Source organism: Myxine glutinosa, chromosome 9 (assembly GCF_964187855.1).
Source record: "Myxine glutinosa chromosome 9, kmMyxGlut1.1, whole genome shotgun sequence".
In the NCBI taxonomy this organism is placed as follows: domain Eukaryota; kingdom Metazoa; phylum Chordata; class Myxini; order Myxiniformes; family Myxinidae; genus Myxine; species Myxine glutinosa.
Window position 1 is genome coordinate 85,108,472 of NC_136269.1, and position 23,250 is coordinate 85,131,721.

General features: G+C 45.6%; 1 protein-coding gene across 1 annotated transcript in view; it reads right to left on the reverse strand.

Annotated features, from left to right (window-relative positions):
• LOC137435274 (guanine nucleotide-binding protein G(o) subunit alpha) overlaps window positions 1-4,463 on the reverse strand; it is a 123,111-nt gene extending 118,648 nt beyond the window's left edge. The window contains exons 1-2 of the mRNA XM_068128902.2: window positions 4,037-4,463; window positions 3,887-3,929 (exon numbers count right to left, since the gene is read on the reverse strand). Of these exons, the coding sequence (XP_067985003.1) occupies window positions 3,887-3,929; window positions 4,037-4,154 (161 nt within the window). The 5' untranslated portion in view covers window positions 4,155-4,463. The remainder of the gene's footprint in view (window positions 1-3,886; window positions 3,930-4,036) is intronic.
• Between the last annotated feature and the right edge of the window lie 18,787 nt (window positions 4,464-23,250).

The window sequence follows — 23,250 nt, forward strand, 5'->3', positions numbered from 1 at the left end:
ATTTGATCATTCTCTGTCTGATAATTCCTCCCCCAATTAATCATTCTCTATTTGGTCATTCCTCCCCCATTTGATCATTCTCTGTCTGATAATTCCTCCCCCAATTAGATCATTCTCTGTCTGATCATTCCTCCCCCAATTAATCATTCTCTGTCTGATCATTCCTCCCCCAATTAATCATTCTCTATATGGTCATTCCTCCCCCTATTTGATCATTCTCTGTCTGATTATTCCTCCCTCTAATTGATCGTTCTCTATCTAATCATTTCTCCTCAAAATTAATCATTCTCTATATGGTCATTCCTCCACCAATTTGATCATTCTCTGTCTGATTATTCCTCACCATTTGATTAATATATATCTCATCATTCCACACCATTTGATTAATCTCTATCTCATCATTCCTCACCATTTGATTAATATATATCTCATCATTCCACACCATTTGATTAATCTCTATCTCATCATTCCACACCATTTGATTAATCTCCATCTCATCATTCCTCACCATTTGATTAATATATATATCTCATCATTCCACACCATTTGATTAATATATATCTCATCATTCCACACCATTTGATTAATATATATCTCATCATTCCACACCATTTGATTAATATATATCTCATCATTCCACACCATTTGATTAATATATATCTCATCATTCCACACCATTTGATTAATATATATCTCATCATTCCACACCATTTGATTAATATATATCTCATCATTCCTCACCATTTGATTAATATATATCTCATCATTCCACACCATTTGATTAATATATATCTCATCATTCCACACCATTTGATTAATCTCTATCTCATCATTCCACACCATTTGATTAATCTCCATCTCATCATTCCTCACCATTTGATTAATATATATCTCATCATTCCACACCATTTGATTAATATATATCTCATCATTCCACACCATTTGATTAATATATATCTCATCATTCCTCACCATTTGATTAATATATATCTCATCATTCCACACCATTTGATTAATCTCCATCTCATCATTCCTCACCATTTGATTAATATATATCTCATCATTCCACACCATTTGATTAATATATATCTCATCATTCCACACCATTTGATTAATATATATCTCATCATTCCACACCATTTGATTAATATATATCTCATCATTCCACACCATTTGATTAATATATATCTCATCATTCCACACCATTTGATTAATATATATCTCATCATTCCACACCATTTGATTAATATATATCTCATCATTCCACACCATTTGATTAATATATATCTCATCATTCCACACCATTTGATTAATATATATCTCATCATTCCACACCATTTGATTAATATATATCTCATCATTCCACACCATTTGATTAATATATATCTCATCATTCCCCACCCTTTGATCATTCTCAATTTTATCATTGAACCATAAGTTGGCAATACTAGTGCAGGCTACATTGACTCAATGGCCTCCTCTTGAGTTGAAGTTCCTTGTTCCGAAACATAATTACATTATTATTATAGCCCATCATTTGATCATTCTCCACCTCATTATTCCCCCAATTCCAACCCTAATTTGATATTTCTCTATGTCATCATGAACTCCCCTCCATCACATCATTCCACACCATTGCATCCCTCTTCATTCCTCACCATGATTTTTCTTAATCTCATCATTCCGCTCCATATAGTCACTCTCCGTCTCAGCATTCCCCATCATGTGATCATTCTCAATCTCATTCCTCTTATTTCATCATTCTTCACTCATCATACCTACTAAACTTTCCATCGGCTCATTCTTTCATAATACCTAAACATGTGATCATTCTTCATGTTAATACAATTATTCTCTCATTATGCCCAATCACTTGATCCTTCTCAGTAATTTGATCATTCTCGATTTCATTTGTTCATTTCATCATGGCACATCGTTGACAATCCTCCTCATCTTCCCCATTTTCGTCATCACTCCTGTTATATCTCAAGCTGTGGTCAAAGTACAAGGAGATCCACCAAATATTTGGTGTGAAGAGCAATGACAATCCCCAGGGGCAGATCCAGGGGGTGTTCACTGGGTGCACGTGAACTGAACGCCCCCCCCCCACCCCTCCTCCCTTCCCCCTCCACTCCTACCTTTTTTTTTTTTACCTCCGCCATCTGGAATGGGCTGAGGTTGTTTTCACTGCTGTCAGTTTGTTTGCGTGCAGGATATCACAAAAAGTTATTGACGGATTTAGATGAAATCTGTTGGGCAGGCTGAGTGTGTGACATGGACGAATTGATTTGAATTTTGTGGAAATCCGATTCCGGATCCAGATAGGAGAATTATTAATTTTCTAAAGTGATTCTTCACCATTGAGTGATTGGGCTAAAAACTATACATAGCATGTTATCTGAAAAAGTTGTTGACGGATTCGGACGAAACTTGGTGGGCAGATTCAGCGTGTGACAAGGAAGAACTGATTCGATTTTGGTGAAGATCCGGATCAGGATCCAGATACGATAATTATTTAATTTTATAATTGATTATTCACCATTGAGTGATTGGGCTAAAAACTATACATAGCATGTTATCTCAAAAAGTTGTGGACGTTTTATAACTAAACTTGGTGGATGAGTTGGTTTAGCGACAATAAGAAGCCGAATAGATTTTGGTTCAGGTCCGAATCCAGATCCGGTTTATCAGTGGGATACACAACATAAACTGTTCAGCCTGGCGGAGGTTTGCCCTCTATTGAGTACTGATCTAGTCTGTCACATGATCGTTGTGCGAGATATTATTGGACAATGGACAATCATAGGCATCTATGTCTTTCACGCAGCAATGAATCCAAGCCATGTTACTTTTCCCTTGTAGCTCTGTGTTAATTCCTGATACGCAGTGTTCAGATTTGTTGTAAAATATTGTCATTTTACATCTTTTAGCTAAATTTTGTCAAGTGGAAAAAAAAATAGAAGACGAATCATTGACTTGAATAAGGCTTGCTGGTAGATTTTGAGATCTGTGAATATTTTAACCTCAAGTGACCCCCTCACCCCCCCCCCACCCCCCTAAAAATTTTCTGGATCCACCCCCTGATAAACCGAGGAAGAGCAATTGCGAATCGCACGTTGACGTGTGAATGTCGAACACAACACCATCGCACTATTCTGCACACCATACACCGCCCGACGTGACGTAAAGCTCGTGAGTGCACGTTTGTGACGGACGCCGGACCTCTCGGACTAAAGGTCGTGTCACCGATGCACGACCGCGCATTTGATGCCTCCCGCAGGTTCAGGTGTCGCCACGAGACGGGATAAGGTTGTGGCGGCGCTTGCGGGTGGCGATTTAATGTCCTTATCTCGAGATCCGTCGGCTTTATGCGCCACAGCAATTAAAGCCGTAAATCTGCCTCAGAACCCGCTCCCTTGATCCGCCGATATGGCGGCGAGTCGAGTTTGCAGGGAATCGTATATATCCGCGATTATAATTAAATGGATGCGCCAAATCACCCCGCAGTCTGGCGGCCAAATCGGGCCCGGCTCGCTCGACCATCCCGAATCGGAGCCGGTCGAGCGCGACGCGGGAATCTCGATCCGGTTCCGCAGGAAGAAGCCGCGATCCGTGAGCTGCACCGAGGTGTGCGCGGCGGAAGTGAAGACCGCTAACGCTTTGCTTTGCAGCCATCTTAACGCGCGTCCACGTCGACGAGAGAGTCCTTAGCGGGCGAGCGGTACACGTTCTCGCCACTCCCGGCTCTGAGACCAGGAAAAACATGGCGACGAGCCCGCTTCAGCGCTTCTCCCCTGAATCGCGCGCGCTGGACTCGCGATTCGGCGAGGGGTGGGGCAGGTATAAAAAATCTTGATAATATAAAAAGGCGGAATTTCTTGCTTACTTCATCTGCTTCACGATGGTGCTCTTTCCGGACTCCCCGGCTCCTGCAAACATGCAAACGGGAGCACGATTAATGAGCGCGAAAACATTTCAACACCCACCGAGGTGGACAGCTCCGTCGCGTTTCCTCACACGGCATCTTTCCCCTCACCGAGCAATAGCAGCTTGACATCTTTGGCCGCGGTCACCCCATCCTCCTTCAGGTTCTTCTCTATCTGCTTGCTCCGCTCCAAAGCAGCCCGCTCCTCAGCGCTGAGCGTACATCCCATGATGCTCCTTCTATTTCTAATCTTATTTCACTTTATTTTATTTACCCTCCGTCAAATCTCCTCTCTTCTTACTCGAATCCCAACAAGGAGCACGCCCGGCGCTCCCTGCTGCGCTCGCTCTCCGCCGTCTCGCGATAGTGCGATGGGGAGTGGGAAGGGGGGGGTGCGCGTGCGCGCGTGCGGTGTGTGTGCGTGTGCGCAGGGGTGCACGCGCGAGTGTGCGCGGGATAGCCACAGCCGCCGTGGGTTACGCGCTCCGAGACGCTTGGGATGGAGGGGGCTCGCGATGGGCGCCACAGACAACAAAGTGGGGAGCGATGGGCGCGGCGGGCGACCTGCGCACAAACGGAGTGATGCCCACCCAGCGTGATGACGTGTCGCGGTAGGAGCGTCGTTGTGCCGGAGCATCGAGCGAGACGCGTCGTGACGCCGTTCTCGCGGCGCGCGATGCGTATGACGTCATGTACCAGGGTGCGGTTCGTTGTGCGGATGCTCCGTGTTGAGTGCGTCTCCCCAATCCTCCCACTCCCACCGAGATTATTCTTCCCCCCCACCCCCCATCATCCTCATTCTTTGCACATTCATGTTTTCCAGTTTTTATTTCTTCCATTTCACTGTTTTTTTTTTCTTCCTCGTTTCTTCCAGGACACCGGGACTGCTATGACATAAATGTATGAGTTATGTATATGAGTAAACAAATGTATATGAGTGAATGTATATGAGTTATGACTATATGAATAAATTATGAGTTATCATATAATGATATAACGATGTTATTATAGAATGAGTTATCATATAAAGTTAGTTATGAAGTTATCATATAAATGTATATGAGTTATGTATATGAGTAAATAAATGTATATGAGTGAATGTATATGAGTTATGACTATATGAATAAATTATGAGTTATCATATAATGATATAACGATGTTATCATATAATGAGTTATCATATAAAGTTAGTTATGAAGTTATCATATAAATGTATATGAGTTATGACGTGTCTCCTCCATGAAGACCCCATTGTGAAATAAGACCCCATTAAAAAAAAAAAAAACTTTTTCCGAGTACATTCTGCTTCTCCACCGTGGTTTACACCACCTTGGTTTACTTCTCCCGTGACGTACTTACACCTCTCATGACGTACATCTGATGTGAAAGAGGGAAAGTCGCTCGAAACAATTGTGCAAGTTCGGTTTCTCGATATTCCATCGAATGCAGACTCAAAGGGAAATCGAACGAGCAATACTATTGCTGCATTGGAAGTTGTTCGGATATTCGAAATTGCGGTCTAATTCTTGCCAAGGTGCAGGTTCACACGAAACGACCTTTTTAATGGAGGACGCAGCATTTGGGTGCGATTGAGTTACACGACAACGTGGACATGCAAGCAACCACCTTCCTCCTCTATCGATTATGATACGAGTTAATAACGTTAGTAGTCACGTGTGACCTGCAGGCTGGATGGCTTAGTGCTGTCTAGCCTGGGTGGGAATATCGACCCAGGTATAAATTGTCACCTGATGTTTCACATGCATCAATGCTCTCGGATGGACGACGGACGTCAGACCGGAGGACCCATCTGCCAGCGCCGGTCACTCTTCTTCCTCCTCTTCTTCCTCTTATACTTCTTCTTCTTAAATTTTTTTGCCCCGAGTCGAACTTGCACAAACCGCGGCTGGCTCTTCGTGAAAGACTTTAATGTCCACCAGTCGTGCTAGCAGAGCGTTTCCCTCAGTTCAACGTCCATCCCATGGACCTGCCGCTGTTGTGATGCGATAACCGCGCCTGCAATCCCCATCATTAATAATCGGGGCGGGAATCGAACTCAGCCGAGATGGCTGCCACGCCATAAGTTGGCAAGAGGTAAGACGACCACGCTCTCCCGGTTTAAAACAAAAACAAAAACATTTGCCATTTTATATTTACCAATTTTAACTAACTTGTTGCGTTGCGATCCACGTGCTGAGCACACGACTTGGCTTGAGTGTTTGAGCGTCGCCGTCGCATCGATCGTCGCGATTATGCCAAATGCGGGACCAGCATGCACGCTCCGGCACTCAGAGCGAGCGCCTCGCAATCAATAATAAACAAGTTAATTGCTTCGGAAGGAAAGTTCGTTCGGGGCCGCGGAGCTGCAGCGTCGGCGGCACCCGGTCGGTGCGGCTGATATATCGCCGGCACCAGGAGCCGCAGCGACAATGGAAGCCGGAGGGGTTTGCATCATTGCATCCCTTCCTAACCCTCTTAAAAATTCGAATCGACCATGGCTGCTCATTGAGGTTTGTTTTCGTTTGTCATCGTCGACTCGACTCCGAGTTGTGTTACACTTAAGTGAGTGCAGTTTCAAGCTAAATGGTATTCATAGAATATGTCAACTTGGTGTGAGCCAACTCTTCTGTTTTTGAAGGGTTTTTTTCTTTAATCCAATATGGCTGCCAGACCAATTGAGCAATGACGTCATACATTTATATTCTCTAATATAATTGTTGCGTCGTTCACGCTCAATAAATTTCAAACTGATCAGACTGAGCTTTGTCACTGTCGAATTATGACGTCATAATTAAGGCACCAATGACGTCATCGTTAACAACACCTATTCCCCATATGGAGTTATTTACAATGAGCCACGTTTCAATTTTTAAAATGCTGACCTGGCACACACTTTACTTTACTGAAATGCAGACACAAATGTTATATTTTCGTCAAAAATCGTCAGAATTTCGCCAAATATGTTTTGGTCGTGTGTTAATATACCTCAGAGATTGACAAATCTGAAATCAGAATTTTATTTGAGGTTAAAATGACCCCGTGAGGTCGCTCTGTACTTTGCCTGCTCGTCATGTACAGTGTCATAATTAATCCATGCCCACTCTATAAGACTCTTCTTCTTCACGCAATAACAACTTGTAGCTTCCAGACCGTACATCCAATCATCTTGAAATTTTGCACACATGTTACACTTCATTACCTCTACTGTAATACTAGTACCTGACTGCAAAGCCGTAATGAGCCGGCGAAGCCAAAGCCTCTTCCCACTATTTTGCCCATCACTATGGCATCAGTAGGTTAGGTAGTTGGTAGTAGGTAGGTCTAGTAGGTACCGTACCTAGTTCAAAATGACACCATTTGCATTCTCGATGAGATTAAAATTTATAAAATTTCCTTCTTCATTAATTCGGTGAATTCCGTCTCGACTTCGGATATTTCTGGCCGTGAAAAACTATCCCCTATGGCCGCGAGATTTCTAAAAAATCATTCTTCGTCAATTTTAGAATATTTGACGCCGTTTTCAGCCCCCGAAACGCGGTAATAAGCTTTTTTGAAATACCTTTTCAAATGCTCGAATCTCATTGGTTCCAGTGTTTGGTGACGATTTTCGTTGAAGATAACCAGGGCCCATGCGGGCCCAGGGAACGAGGTTGGTCTTAAAGTATTTTAATTACAATTAGAGGTGCATAGGATTGTGAATCAAACAAAGATGGGTGAAACAAACTCCTATGGAACTGTTTCACAATTGTTTATACATACTTCCGCATCTGCAAGATGGCGGCCTCAATGGAGCGATTTGGTGCGTCAAAGCTTCGAAATTCTCAAAGGATTCAGCAAAATCTGGCTTTTCAACATAATACGTACGCGTTCATTCACAACACCGGCTCCGCCGGCTATAAAGTTTCACGTCGATCAATGAAGCGGTTCAAGAGTTATAATTTTTTAAAAATATTTTCGTATAATTATTTATATCTGCCAAACCACGTGACCTATCGTAAATTCCAAAAGGTGATTTTAGTAGACTGATATGCTGAACACATCTGTGAAGTTTCCCTTCGATAGGATCACAAATGAGGGAGGAGCTTGGTTTTAAAAGTTTATGCTTAAAAACGTCATAACTCTGAAACATTGTGATGCATGACGTCATTCTCGCTGACTTTTTTGTTTGTCATGGTTTTGCGATTCTGCCTGCAAAGTTTGGCCTTGATCTGTTCAGTCGTTTAGGAGAAAATTGGATTTTAGTGGTTTTTCGCTCAAAACAATATGGCGTCCGAACCACCTGACCTACGACGTCATTATAATTTTATTTCTGCATCAATTTATACCGAGAAGATGCTCAAAAAATTTCATCCTGATTGGATAAAGTTTTTTACTTGTCGAATTATGACGCCGTAATGGAGACACCTTTGACACCATTGGTTTTTCCAAGATGGCGCCCGTACCACGTGACTCGTGACGTCATAATATTCACTAAAATATTCTACAGGAGGAGTCCCTCCTATGGTGAAAATTTCATGTCAATTGGACCAACGGTTGCCGAGAAAATGAATTTTTAAAATGCAGACGCACGTACGTACGAACGACGGACGGACCCGAATGCTTAACCTTGCCTTTCGCTTCGTGAGCGCAGGGTAATTACACCCAACCCAAAACCACGACGAACTCTGGGAACACTGGATTCGGCAGAGGATTGACGAGACAAAAGGAAAACCTGTTCTGCACAAGCTTAGCTCACGCATGTGGCCCAGCGACGTCCACATTGGCTCCTTGATCAGGTTGGCCATTGGGCGCGGGTGCGCAGCAGTTCAGTGCAGTCCTGGCCTTGCTGACCATTGGCATCGCCCTCCAGGAGCTTTTGTGCCAGCCAGCAAAGGCTCGCAGCACCAGCATGAACCGACAGCGCAAACCGATAGCACGAACTGACAGTATGAACCGACAGGTGGTGAAGGACTGCATGAATCACTGGACTCCTCAACAACCCAGCGCACTCGCTGTCCACCTTTTAGATATCCCACGGGCCCATTCCAGCATTCGTGGGGCATGCTCATTGGACCACACAATCGTGGCTTTTTTTTTTTTGGTATACAAGATCGAGGGTCGTGTAAGAGCTAACATCAATCACAAAAAAAAATTAAAAAACGGACACACAAAACATACAAAAAGGGAGCGGGAGAAAAGATGGGGAGAGAGAGGGAAGCACACCAGTACAACAGCAGAGAATAGGGACAACTGCATATCTGTGGGAGGGAGGAGGCTTGGGGGGAGGAGGCAGGGGAAGGCCGGAGGGTGGGAAAGTATAAAATACATGGACACTGCTGGAACTTTCAGGAAAGAAAAAAGTTGGTACTGTATTACAAAAATAAAATGGATTTGGGGTGAATTAACGGGGGTAGAAAAGATCAAGGTTTTGGATGGGGGAAGGTAAGAGATGGTGGTGAACAGCTGTTTTAAAGACCTGTAGGGAGGAGTGGGATTGAAGAGAGTAAGGGAGTTTGTTCCAGAGGTGGGAGTAAAGAGGAGTGAAGGTGGGCAGAGAGTCTTGATTTTGGCAATTTCACCAGAAGAGGGTTACTGGCAGATCTAATGCGACCTGGAGGAATATTTGGGGGACAGAGCACAGATAGAGCTGTGGGAACTTGGCCGGATAGGAGTCGGTAGAAGACAGAAAGACCAGCTACCTGCGTGCGGTGAGTGAGTGAAAGGCCCTTGGAGTTAGCTTCGTCGCAGGAGATTCCAATGATTCTGAAAGCTTAGGTTTCAACAGCGTGAAGACGAGCTAGGTGTGAGGCAGGAGCACCAGCCCAGAGGGGAGAACAGTATTCCATTGAGCTGCGGATGAAAGCCTTGTATGTGGTGAGGAGCTCAGGTATGCCAAGGAAGGACCTCGCACGACAGAGGATGCCCAGTCAGCGACTGGCTTTGCAGGCCAGCTTGGAAATGTGGTTTTCCCAGGAAAGACCATGGCAGATCGTGAGACCCAAAATATTGAGTGACAGAACTTCTTGGAGAGGATCGTTCAGAAAGTAGATGGGAGTCTTTTCGGAGACTTTGTCCAGTCGGTCTTTTCGGAGAGACAGTAAGAGTGTGAGATTTGTCAGGATTGAAAGACATGTTCCACTTGTTTGACCAGTCTGTGATTTTGTCCAGGTCTGCAGAGAGCGAAGAGGCTGCAGACTGCCGATCTGAGATATGAGGAATGGAGCGGCAGCGTGTGGAGTCCTCAGCAAAGAGATAGAGAGGATTTTCAAGAGAGTCAGAGAGATCATTGATGAAGACCAAAAAAAGCACAGGGCCCAGAACACTGCCTTGAGGAACTCCAGCCTGAGCAGGAAAATGGAGATGAGAGAAACCCATTCAGGGCCACACATTGACTACGACCAGAGAGGAAGTCCGCAAGCCATGCATGGAGATTTCCATGGATACCATCGGAGGAGAGTTTGGTGAGCAGAGCGTGGTGCAAGACCGTATCGAAGGCACGTGATATGTCAAGGGAGACAGATCTGGTTTCCTGTTTGGCATTGAGGACCTCCATCCATTGTTGAGACAGCAGAAGCAGCATGTCCAGAGTAGAGTGGCCTGGTCTGAATCCAAATTGATGATCAGAGATCAAGCCATTGGAAAAGAGGAAGGATTTGATATCCAAAGCAATGATGGATTCCACGACTTTGCTGACAATTGGGAGCAGGCTGATTGGTCTGTAGTTGCAAGGATCTGTTTGTGTAATGCGGTAATGTTGGCTGATTTTCAAGCTGATGGCAGATGACCTTGAGCAAAAGAGAGGGTGAAGAGAACAGAGAGATGCTGAGGTAGAGCGGCAGAGCAGGATTTTAGGACCCGTGGGCTGATGCCATCTGGTCCAGTTGCAGAATCCTCGTCGAGGATTGACAGAAATTTCTCCACCTTGTCAGTAGAGAAGGACACAGAGTCCAGGAGCAGCTGTGTACGACTGGGTACGGAGGGTACAGAGAGGGACGTGTTTGGGACACAAGATTTTGAGGCAATCACAGAGTTGAGGCATTCAGCTTTTTCACGTGCGGAGTCAGCTGTGTAGCCGTTTGAGGTAAGGGAGGGGATGGAAGGGGAACAAACACCAGAAACAGATTTGAACAGACACCACCAAGATTTGGAGGAGGGAGAGAGGTTTGAGAGTTCAGTCTTGAGAGTAGAGAGATATTGTTTCCTGGCTATCCTGAGGGTAGACACACACTTGTTCCGAGCTTTGTGAAAGAAACTCAGATTTCCTTCAGTTGGATTAGCCTTCCATGAGGTGAGGGCAAGTTGCTTCATGGATGGGAGGAAGGGTATGACAACTGAAGACGAGATGCGATAAATCTGTGCATGAGAGAGAGCAGTTTACTTTGGAAGAATTCCCAGGAAGAGTTGATGTCAGAGGCAGTAGAGATGGGAGACCAGTCCAGATGATTGATGGCTGCTTGAAGACCGTGCCAGTCAGCCTGAGTGAAATGCCAGACTCGTCGGTGCTGAGGAGGTTCTCTGAGAATGGCCAGAGAGATGTCCACTTTAACAAGGAAATGATCAGAAAAACTGATTGAAGCAGAAGAAGAGCAGCAGACATTTGCAGGGAAGTTAGTCATAACCAAGTCTCGAAGAGAAGATACTTCTTTTACTGAGATCCGGGTTCGGAAATTGACAGATTGTGTCAGTCCCAGTGAGTCGCAGAAGTCCTTTGCTGAGGTGCCATGGCTGGTGTGAGAGGAACCCACACCCAGCCAGCTGGCATGATGACAGTTGAAGTCACCACATATGAGGGAGAGATAGTTGGGATGAGTGGATAGAAGTTGGTCCATGTTGTCAGACAGGGAGATGTAAATGGAGTCATCACTGTTTGTAGGACAGAAAGGAACACATATGAACAAAAGGTGGGAGCGGAGAGGAAGCCATAGCCAGTGGTACTCCTGGGGGTTGGGTGGAGAGTGGACAGTGCAAGGAGAGTGAGGAAGAGAGTTTTTGATAAATATAGCAACCCCACCACCAGGACGAGGCTCAGGTCTATCATATCGGAGGAGGGAGTAACCAGGAAGAGATATTAAAGAATCAGAGACGTCTTGAAGGAGGAAAGTTTCTGTTCAGCAGATTACGTCTGGTTTGTTTGAAGCAACCTGTATGGAGAGATCATTCAGGTTTGAGCGAAGGCCCCAGATGTTTGAGGTCCATACCGTTAAGGAAGAGGGAGGGAGAGCATCGGGTACATGACAGGGGAGTGGAGGGGTAGGGTAAGATTAGGTGTGAGAGGGGGAGGTAGGGAGAGCTGTTGATAGTGTGTCGGAGATTGCAGAAGAGTTAGGAGAAAAGGAAGGATGAGGAGGACAAAAGGTTTGATGGTGAAGGGAAGAGGCACAGTGAGGTGTTGTTTGAGGGGGGGGAGGGGGCAGAGCATAGTCGAAGGTTGGAGGAGGTGGAGGTATGTGATGGAAGGGAGAGGAAGTGGGGAGGAGGCAGCTTTGAGGAGGAGGTGGTTGGGGGGAGATTTGGAGAGAGATTGTAGGAGGGGAGATTAGAAGAGGAGGGGTGAGGAGGGAGTTTTGAAGGGGAGGGGTGAGGTGGAGTTTTTAAGTGGAGGGGTGAGGGGGAGTTTTGAAGGGGAGAGGTGAGGGGAAGTTTTGAAGGGGAGGGGTGAGGAGGCAGCTTTGAGGAGGAGGTGGTAGGGGGGAGATTTGGAGAGAGATTGTAGGGGGGATATTAGAAGAGGAGGGGTGAGGGGGGAGATTAGAAGGGGAGAGGTGAGGGGGGAGTTTGGGCGGGGAGGGGTGAGGGGGGAGTTTAGAAAGTGGACGATTTATGAAAAACGAACATTTATTACAACTTGGGTTTATTGTGATTTTCAAATCAGAGATCCGTTTGAGAACGATAGAGGAGGGGTGGAATGAAGGTGAGTTTCGAGAATGTAGGGAGGAATGACTGTAAGAGATTGAATTTTTTTTTGAAGTGGAATGATTTGAAGAGGAAATTGAAAAAAGCCTTTTAAATAGGAAGAAAAAAAGCGTGTTGTAATAAACCATTGAACTAGAATGCCACTCAGTAGAGCGCATACTCCCGCCGTGGGTGGCCGCTGCTGAACCCCATCTTCCAATGGTAAAAATCCTTCAAAAAATTCCTGGATCCAGAATAATATCCTGTGCTTCACCAAAAACTAATCAATTCTTCCTTATCCCAAGGGCAATCATCCCACCAACTTTCATCCAAATCCGTTCAGAACTTTTCCAGATATCTTGTTCACAAACACTCTAACACACGAACATACGAACACACATATGCACACACACACACACACACACACACACACACACACGCACATACACACACACACACATGGACGGACATGATTGAATGCATTACTCCCTGGCGGGAGTAATAAAATACTGCAGGGGAAAGTTTCAACATATTTCAACAAATGTTGTGTTTGTGTCCTTCCCCCTCTCTCCCCATCTCTTCTACCGCTCCCGATGTTATTTGTTTTGTGTGTCTGTTTGTCTTTCTGTGTGATTAATGTTCGCTCTTTCACGAGCCTCGATCTTGTATACAAAAAAAAACAAAAAAAAAAAAAAAAACCGTGTAAACAATCTGGGAAAAGTCTCTGAAGTGAGGGCGTGGATCAGAGAAAGGGGAAAGGGTTAAATGAGATGAAGGAAACTAGAATTTAAAGAGCGAGTTACGGCTGGAGATAGAAGGAAGAGGTGGAAGAGAAGGAGATAAAGGGAGCGGGGTGATGAGAGATGGGAGAAGGAAATAATAATTTTTTTGTTTGTTTGTTGTTGTTTTTTTTGTTTGTTTGTTGTTGGTTTTTTTTGTATATGGAATGTTAAACAAAGGATAGATATTCGGGGAAGTTAGGGGGAGAAAAGGAAATCTAAGAAATAAGCAATACAGCGAAGGAGAGAACCTGGGTGAAGGAAACCTCAAGTTACCAGGCCGCACACGTGGCGGTGCGAGCAGAAAACGATTTAATTATACACAAGTTTGCGAATTGCAAACCAAGATTAACTCGAAAACACACAGAACACATACACAATGAAATTACGAGCGGAAATTTGACAAAGACACAAATTGGAAAATACTTAAAACTTTGAAGCCTTGCAGACGTCGAAGTCGCTTCCTTGCTCGAGGGACCGGAAACGGAAGTCCTAAAGATGGGGAATCAGGAGGCTTATGGGGAATCAGGCCTTTCACTTATGTGCTCGTGGCCTTGCACAGACCCTGCGATCGATCGCTCGTGGGTTATGCTCATTGGCCATTGCGCCGGGGAATTTCCACACTGAGACAGATAACTGGGGAAGGTAAAATAATGTAGAGAGGCGGAGCTTCGACACAAACACTTGGGGTTGGGGCAAGGGGACCAAATCTTTCTTAAGAAACGTTCTAAAGAAACGTGCTCGACACGTTTTATTATTTATAGGATACTAGCCGAAAGCACCCAGCGTTGCCCGGGTTCTTTTTGAATGAAATTACTACTATAATTCAGCTTTTACCCTCGTCCATAGAAGATTGACGACTATATTTCAGCTCAGCTTTTAATTGCCAAATGGGCCCAGCCTGGCCGAAGCAGCCTCGACCGGCTTCACCACCTAGGTATAACCTTCCAGGGGGCCGTCCTGGCATTTTTAGTTCTTTTTGAATGAATTTACTACTATAATTCAGCTTTTACTCTCGTCCGTAGAAGATTGACTACAATAATTCAGCTCGGCTTTTAATTGCGAAATGGGCCCAGCCGGCCGAGGTGGCCTCGACCGGCCTCGCCACCTAGCCTATAACCTGCCCGTGGCCCGTCCCGACATTTTTTGTTTCAGAGGTTTCCTCCTGTCTTTCACCGTTCAGGAGATTAGCGTGTGTAGACATACAAACAAACAAACAAAAACTTTCTTTTATATCACACAAGCCGAAAGCACCCGACGTTGCCCGGGTTCTTTTTGAATGAATTTACTACTATAATTCAGCTTTTACTCGCGGCGGCGGTAGAACATTGACTACTATAATTCAGCTCAGCTTTTAATTGCGAAATGGGCCCAGCCCAGCCGAGGCGGCCTCGACCGGCCTCGCCACCTAGCCTATAACCTTCCCGGGGCCCGTCCCGACATTTTTGGTTCTTTTTGAATGAATTTACTACTATAATTCAGCTTTTACTCGCGGCCGTAGAAGATTGACTATTATAATTTAGCTCAGCTTTTTTTTTTTGGTTTTTTTTTTTTGTTTGTTTTGTTTTGTTTTGTATACAAGATCGAGGCTCGTGAAAGAGCGAACATTAATCACACAGAAAGACAAACAGACACACAAAACAAATAACATCGGGAGCGGTAGACAAGATGGGGAGAGAGGGGGAAGGACACAAACACAACATTTGAGAGCAGGGACCGAGAGACATGGAGACATCGAGAGAACTGTGGGAGGGAGAGGGCTTTGGGGGGGAGGCATGGGAAGGGGGGGTGGGGTAGGAGAGGTATAAAACATATGGACACTGCCAAGACTTCCAGGAAAGAAGTTGGAATTTCAAACAAGGTGGATCTGGGGTGAATTATTGGGGGTAGAAAAGATCAAGGTTTTGGATGGGGGAAGATAAGAGATGGTGGTGAACAGCTGTTTTGAAGACCTGGAGGGAGGAGTGTGATTGAAGTGAGTGTGGGAGTTTGTTCCAGAGGCGGGAGAAAAGAGGAATGAAAGAGTGAAGGTGAGCAGAGAGCCGAGATTTCGGCAGTTTAACCATCAGAGGGTGGCTGGCAGATCTTGTGCGACCTGTAGGAATATTTGGGGGACAGAGCACAGAGAGAGCTGGGGGAGCAAGGCCGGAGAGGAGTCGGTAGAAGACAGAAAGACCACCTACCTGCCTGCGGTGAGTGAGTGAAAGGCCCTCAGAGATAGCTTCATCGCGGGAGATTCCAATGATTCTGAAAGCTTTGGATTCAACAGCGTGAAGCCGAGCCAGGTGTGAGGCAGGAGCACCAGCCCATAGGGGAGAACAGTATTCCATTGAGCTGCGGATGAAAGCCTTGTATGTGGTGAGGAGCTCAGGTGTGCCTAGGAAGGACTTCGCACGACGGAGGATGCCCAGTCGGCGACTGGCTTTGGAGGCCAGCTTGGAAATGTGGTTTTCCCAAGAAAGATCATGGCAGATGGTGAGACCCAAAAGCTTGAGCGACAGAACTTCTTGGAGAGGATTGTTGAGAAAGTAGATGGGAGGGTTGTCCAGTCGATCTTTTCGGAGAGACATAGTAAGATTGTGAGATTTGTCAGGATTGAAAGACATGTTCCACATGTTTGACCAGTCTGATTTTGGCCAGGTCTTCAGAGAGTGAGGAGGCTGCAGACTGCCGATCTGAGGGAAGAGGAATGGAGCGGCAGAGAGTGGAGTCATCAGCAAAGAGATACAGAGGATTTTCCAGAGAGTCGGAGAGATCATTGATAAAGACCAGAAAAAGCACAGGGCCCAGCACACTGCCTTGGGGAACTCCAGCCTGAACGGGAAGGGGAGATGAGAGAAATCCATTCAGGGCCACACGTTGACTACGACCAGAGAGGAAGTCCGCAAGCCATGCATGGAGATTTCCATGGATACCATAGGAGGAGAGTTTGGTGAGCAGAGCTGGGTGCCAGACCGTATCGAAGGCACGTGATATGTCAAGGGAGACAGCTCTGATTTCCTGTTTGGCATTGAGGACCTCCATCCATTGTTGAGACAGCAGAAGCAGCATGTCCAGAGTAGAGTGACCTGGTCTGAAACCAAATTGATGATCAGAGATCAAGCCATTGGAGAAGAGGAAAGATTTCATATCCGAAGCAATGATGGATTCCATGACTTTGCTGATAATTGGGAGCAGGCTGATTGGTCTGTAGTTGCAAGGATCTGTTTTTGCACCTTTTTTGTGTAAAGCGGTAATGTTTGCTGATTTCCAGGATGCTGGCAGATGACCTTGAGCAAAGGATAGGGTGAAAAGAACAGAGAGAGGGTGAGATAGAGCGGCAGAGCAGGATTTTAGGACCCGTGGGCTGATGCCATCTGGTCCAGTTGCAGAATCAGAGTCGAGGTTTGACAAAAACTCCTCCACCTTGTCAGGAGAGAAGGTGACAGAGTCCAGGAGCAGTTTGGTTCGACTGGGGAAGGTGGGAACAGAGAGAGATGGGTTTGGGACTAAGGATTTTGAGGCAAACACAGAGTTGAGGCATTCGGCTTTGTCACGTGCGATGTCAACTGTGTGGCCATTTGAGGTAAGGGAGGGGATGGAGGGGGAACAAACACCAGAAACGGATTTGACCAGACGCCACCAGGATTTGCAGGAAGGAGACAGGTTTGAGAGTTCATTCTTGAGTGAGGAGAGATAGTGCTTCCTGGCACTCCTGAGGGTAGACACACACTTGTTCCGAGCTTGGTGGAAGGAACTGAGATTTCCTTCAGTTGGATTAGCCTTCCAAGAGGCAAAGGCAAGTTGTTTCAGGGCAACTGCCTCACCACAAGATTCAGTGTACCATGGACGGGAGGAAGGGTAAGACAACTGAAGGCGAGATGGGATAAATCTGTGCATGAGAGAGATCAGTTTGCTTTGGAAGAATTCCCAGGAAGAATTGATGTCAGAGGCAGTGGAGATGGGAGACCAATCCAGACGATTGATGGCTGCTTGAAGACCGTCCCAGTCGGCCTGACTGAAATGCCAGACTCGTCGACGCTGAGGAGGCTCTCTGAGAATGGCCAGAGAGATGTCCACTTTGACAAGCACATGATCAGAAGAACCGATTGGAGCAGAAGAAGAGCAGCAGACATTAGCAGGGAAGTTAGTCATAATCAAGTCTAGAAGCGAAGATACTCCATTGGCTGAGATCCGGGTCGGGAAATTGACAGACTGTGTCAATCCCAGTGAGTCACAGAAGTCCTTTGCTGAGGTGCCATGACTGGTGAGAGAGGAACCCACACCCAACCAGGTAGCATGATGACAATTGAAGTCACCACATATGAGGAAGAGAGAGTTGGGATGAGTGGATAGAAGTTGGTCCATGTTGTCAGACAGTGAAATGTAGATGGAGTCATCACTGTTTGGGGGACGGTACAGAACACATATGAACAAAAGGTGGGAGCGGAGAGGAAGCCGTAGCCAGAGGTACTCCTGGGGGTGAGGAGGAGAGAGGCAGTGCAAGGAGAGTGAGGAAGAGAGTTTTTGATAAAGATAGCCACCCCACCACCAGGCCTAGGCTCAGGTCTATCATACCGGAGGAGGGAGTAACCAGGAAGAGATATTAAGGAATCAGAGACATCTTGAAGGAGGAAAGTCTCTGTTAAGCAGATCAAGTCTGGATTGTCAGAAGCAACCTGTATGGAGAGATCAGTCAGGTTTGAGCGAAGGCCCCGGATGTTTGAGGTCCATACCGTTAATGAAGAGAGAGGGGGAGCATCGGGTACAGGACAGGGGAGGAGAGGAGTAGGGTAAGATGAAGGATGAGAGGGGGAGGTAGGGAGAGCAGTTGTTAGTGTGTCAGCGATTGCAGAAGAGTTCCAAGAAAGGGAAGGATGAGGAGGATGAAAGGTTTGAAGGTGAAGGGATGAGGCACAGAGAGGGGTTGTTTGAGGGGGGGCAGAGGAAAGAAGAAGGTTGGGGGGGGGGTGGAGGTATGAGATAGAAGGGAGACGAAGTGGGGAGGAGGCAGCTTTGAGGATGGGGGAGGAGGGAGAATTGGAGAGGAATGGTATGGGGGGAGATTTGAATGGGAGGGGTTGGGGGGGAGTTTTGAAGGGGAGGAGTGAGGGGGGAGTTTAGGAGGGGAAGGGCAAGGGGGGAGTTCAGGAGTGGAAGGGCAAGGGGGGAGTTCAGGAGTGGAGGGGTAGGGGGGGAGTTTAAGAGTGGCGGGGCAAGGGGGGAGTTTAGGAGTGTAGGTGCAAGGGGAGGGATTTGGATGGGAGGGGCAAGAGGGGAGTTTAGAAAGTGGATGATTAATGAAAGACGAACATTGAAAACAAATTGGGTTTGTTGTGATTTTCAAGTTAGCAATCCGGTTCAGAATGATGGAGGAGGGATGGAATGAATGTGAATTTAGACCATGTAGTGAGGGAGACGTATAAGATATTGAATTTCTTTTTTTTGAGGTGGAATGAGTTGGAGAGGAAATTGAGAAAAGCCTTTTAAATAGGAAGAAAAACAGCGTGTTGTAAAATACCACTGAGTAAAACACTGAAGGGGAAAGGTTATACATATTTAAATAATATTTAAACAGAACCGTGAACAATCTTATGTGCACAAAAATACCAACGGGGGGAGAGCCGAGAGGGACCACCACGAGTCACGTGAAGGGCAAACGGTGGATGGCAAGGAGTTAATGGGGGCGGGGCGAACAGCACACCTGGACAGAAAATACAGGATGAGTCAACAGTACACGTGGAGAAAGGAAAATAAATGTTTTTGGTTTTTTTTTTGTTTGTTTGGTTTTTGGGGGTGGGGGGGGGGGAGGTGGGGATTTAGAACGTTAGACAGAGTATTATGTTCGGGGTAGAAGGGGAAAAAACTAAGAGCCAAGCAAAACACGATTAAGATAACAAACACCGACGGGGGTACAACTACAAGGCCGCACACGAGGAGCAGAACACGATTAAATAATTACAAGTTACAGGAAATTCAAACCAAAAGTAACTATAATCAAAACAATAACGCATGGATGATAAAATAACGAGTTGAAATTTGACAATCTATCTGGGGAAATGGGGGAGAAACACGTGGTCGAAGAACGAACGAACGAACGAATAAGAATGAATAAACGAATGAGAACAGAGAAGGAAATGTTTTTTTTTTGGATTTTTTTGAGTTGTGATTTACACAAGGAAGAGGGCTATGGGGTGAAAAGATTGGGAAAACAGAGAACGAAAGTTATTGGATCACAAAAACACGGACCGCTGAGAGAAAAACAAAGCCTCAAAGTTGTACAGTGTTCACTGTACAACTACAAGGCCTCAAAACACGACCCGAATTAACACGATTTTCAATACAGGTATGAAAGATTTGCACCGAAAATCTTCGTCGGGAGACAATATATACACCATAAAATAAATAGTTATAACGAAAATACAAATGGGAACAATTACTTAACTTCGATTTCGATGGATAGCATGGAGAGCTGAGAATAAACGAACCCTCGCCAGCAAGACCGGAAACGGAAGCGAAATGGGCCCAGCCCGGCCAAAGCGGCCTCGACCGGCCTCGCCACCTAGCCTATAACCATTCCAGGGCCCGTCCCGACATTTTTAGTTCTTTTTGAATGAATTTACTACGATAATTCTGCTTTTACTCGCGGCCGTAGATGATTGGCTACTATAATTCAGCTCAGCTTTTAATTGCGAAATGGGCCCAGCCCAGCTGAAGCGGCCTCGACCGGCCTCGCCACCAAGCCAATAACGTTCCCGGGCCCCTCCCGACATTTTTAGTTCTTTTTGAATGAATTTACTACTATAATTCAGCTTTTACTCATGGCCATAGAAGATTGACTACTATAATTCAGCTCAGTTTTTAATTGCGAAATGGGCCCAGCTCGGCCAAGGCGGCCTTGACCGGCCTCGCCACCTCGCCTAAAACCTTCCCTGGGCCCGTCCCGACATTTTTTGTGTCAGAGGTTTCCTCCTATCTTTCACCGTTCAGGAGATTTGCGTGTGGAGACAAACAAACAAACAAACAAACAAAAACTTGCTTTTATATATACTGTATATAGATATACAAAAACGACAGGCATTGTAAGGCCATTTTCCCTGCTGGAGCGGGGGTTAGCCTTGCGGTCCCCATGACAATCTTCTTCATTTTGCCCTATTTTCTATATCTTTTTTTGCCCATTTTGCCCTCACCACCATCTCTTATCTTCCCCCATCCAAAACCGTGATCTTTTCTACCCCCACTAATTCACCCCAGATCCACCTTGTTTGAAATTCCAACTTCTTTCCTGGAAGTCCTGGCAGTGCCCATATGTTTTATACCTCTCCCACCCCCCCCCCCTTCCCATGCCTCCCCCCCAAAGCCCTCTCCCTCCCACAGTTCTCTCGATGTCTCCATGTCTCTCGGTCCCTGCTCTCAAATGTTGTGTTTGTGTCCTTCCCCCTCTCTCCCCATCTTGTCTACCGCTACCGATGTTATTTGTTTTATGTGTCTGTTTGTCTTTCTGTGTGATTAATGTTCGCTCTTTCACGAGCCTCGATCTTGTATACAAAAAAAAAAAAAAAAAAAAAAATCTCCTCTTGTTAACTCCCTTGCCCGCATTTCTTCTTCCACCACCTTTAGCCGTCTTTCTCGGTCTTCCCCGTCCTATACTTCCTTCAACATTCATTACCATCACTCTTCTCAACCAGTCACTTTCATCCTTCCTCAACACATGACCAAACCAGCTCAACCTGTTTCTCTTCACAGCATCCATCACAGGCTCTTTTCCCATCATCTTTCACAATTCATCATTTGTCTTCCTCTCTCTCAACGATACTCCACACATCCACCAAACCATTCGCATTTCCACCCTTTCCAGCCTTCTTTGCTGCGCTACATTCATTACCCATGTCTCGCTCCCATAAATCATAACATTTCTCACACATGCAGCATACACCTTTTCCTTCAGCTTCAACGAAACTCCCCTCCTTTTATAGGTTACTAGCCGAAAGCAACTGGCGTGGCCGGGTTCTTTTTGAATGAATTTACTCGTATAATTCAGCTTTTACTCACGGCGGCGGTAGAACATTGACTACTATAATTCAGCTCAGCTTTTAATTGCGAAATTGGCCCAGCCCGGCCGAGATGGCCTCGACCAGCCTCCCCACCTAGCCTATAACCTTCCCGGGGCCCGTACCGACATTTTTAGTTCTTTTTGAATGAATTTACTGCTATAATTCAGCTTTTACTCGTGGCCATAGAAGATTGACTACTATAATTCAGCTTTTACTTGCGGCCTTAGAAGATTGACTACTATAATTCAGCTTTTACTTGCGGCCGTAGAAGATTGACTACTATAATTCAGTTTTTACTTGCGGCCGTAGAAGATTGACTACTATAATTCAGCTTTTACTTGTGGCCATAGAAGATTGACTTCTATAATTCAGCTTTTACTCATGGCCGTAGAAGATTGACTACTATAATTCAGCTTTTACTTGCGGCCGGAGAAGATTGACTACTATAATTCAGCTCAGCTTTTAATTGCGAAATGGGCCCAGCCTGGCCGAGGCGGCCTCGACCGGCCTCGCCACCTCGCCTAAAACCTTCCCAAGGCCCGTCCCGACATTTTTTGTGTCAGAGGTTTCCTCCTATTTTTCACCGTTCAGAAGATTAGCGCGTGTAGACAAACAAACAAGCAAAAACTTTATTTTATATATATAGAAAATATACTGTGCTTATGTATATATGCACAATGCACATGTACTATGTAACCACTCTTACGCTAGCACGTACTGTAGAAGAACCACCTTTAGAGGCCATTTTTACCTGCAGAGCAGGGGTTGCCCTTTTTCGGGCACCTTGGTCCCCTTTTTGAAGCAACGTTTTGCGGCCGGATACCCTTCCTGCCACCAACCCTGTTAGTCACCCTTTGCTCGACACTAACCCTAACCCGAACAACTCAGGTGAGAATTACCAGTGAACTGGTACTCAATTTGCCGACCTCAGAAGGATGATAGGTTGAGTCAACCCCCCCCCCCCCCCCGGTATTAATTCAGCGATCGACCGGGATTCAAACCCAGGATCCCAAGCCGGCACCCTAACCGCTAGGCCAACACCAGGCCAGGATGTACTATGAAATAACTATTCTAATCTATCCCCCATTTTACCCCTTAGATCATATCAATAACAATATCGGTGTGTGTAGAGTGCAGGTATTCCATAGGTATGTAAAGTTCCAAGTTGTCCTGCAATTTTGCTTCCACAAGGTCGAGTAATGCATGCAGATTAATAGTTTGGACGGAATTTCTCTTTAGTGTGGTGGTAACCTTATCTATACTCCCGTGCTTCCTGCCTTAATGGATGTGCTGAAAATCAAAGTGGTGTCAAGTGAGATAACAAAGGGGGTTGAAAAGAGAATAATTGTGAAAATTTCGGTCAATGAAAACATAAACCGTGTGGGAAATTTCAGAGGATTGACCCCGACAGTTATGGTGACGTCAGAGCCGCGGTGTTTGTCAAGGACATCCACAATTTACTGGTGCAAATCATTTAAATTTCTATGTTTCACGTGGGCAATGAAAAATAATGAAATGAAAGAAGGACGTGAAAGTATACAGACTAAACCACTGCTGTGTACAGACCGGCTACCTAGATCAACAACGCAAACAACGACGATGGTCTATGCTCGTCATCTCTACTACTATTACTACAACTACT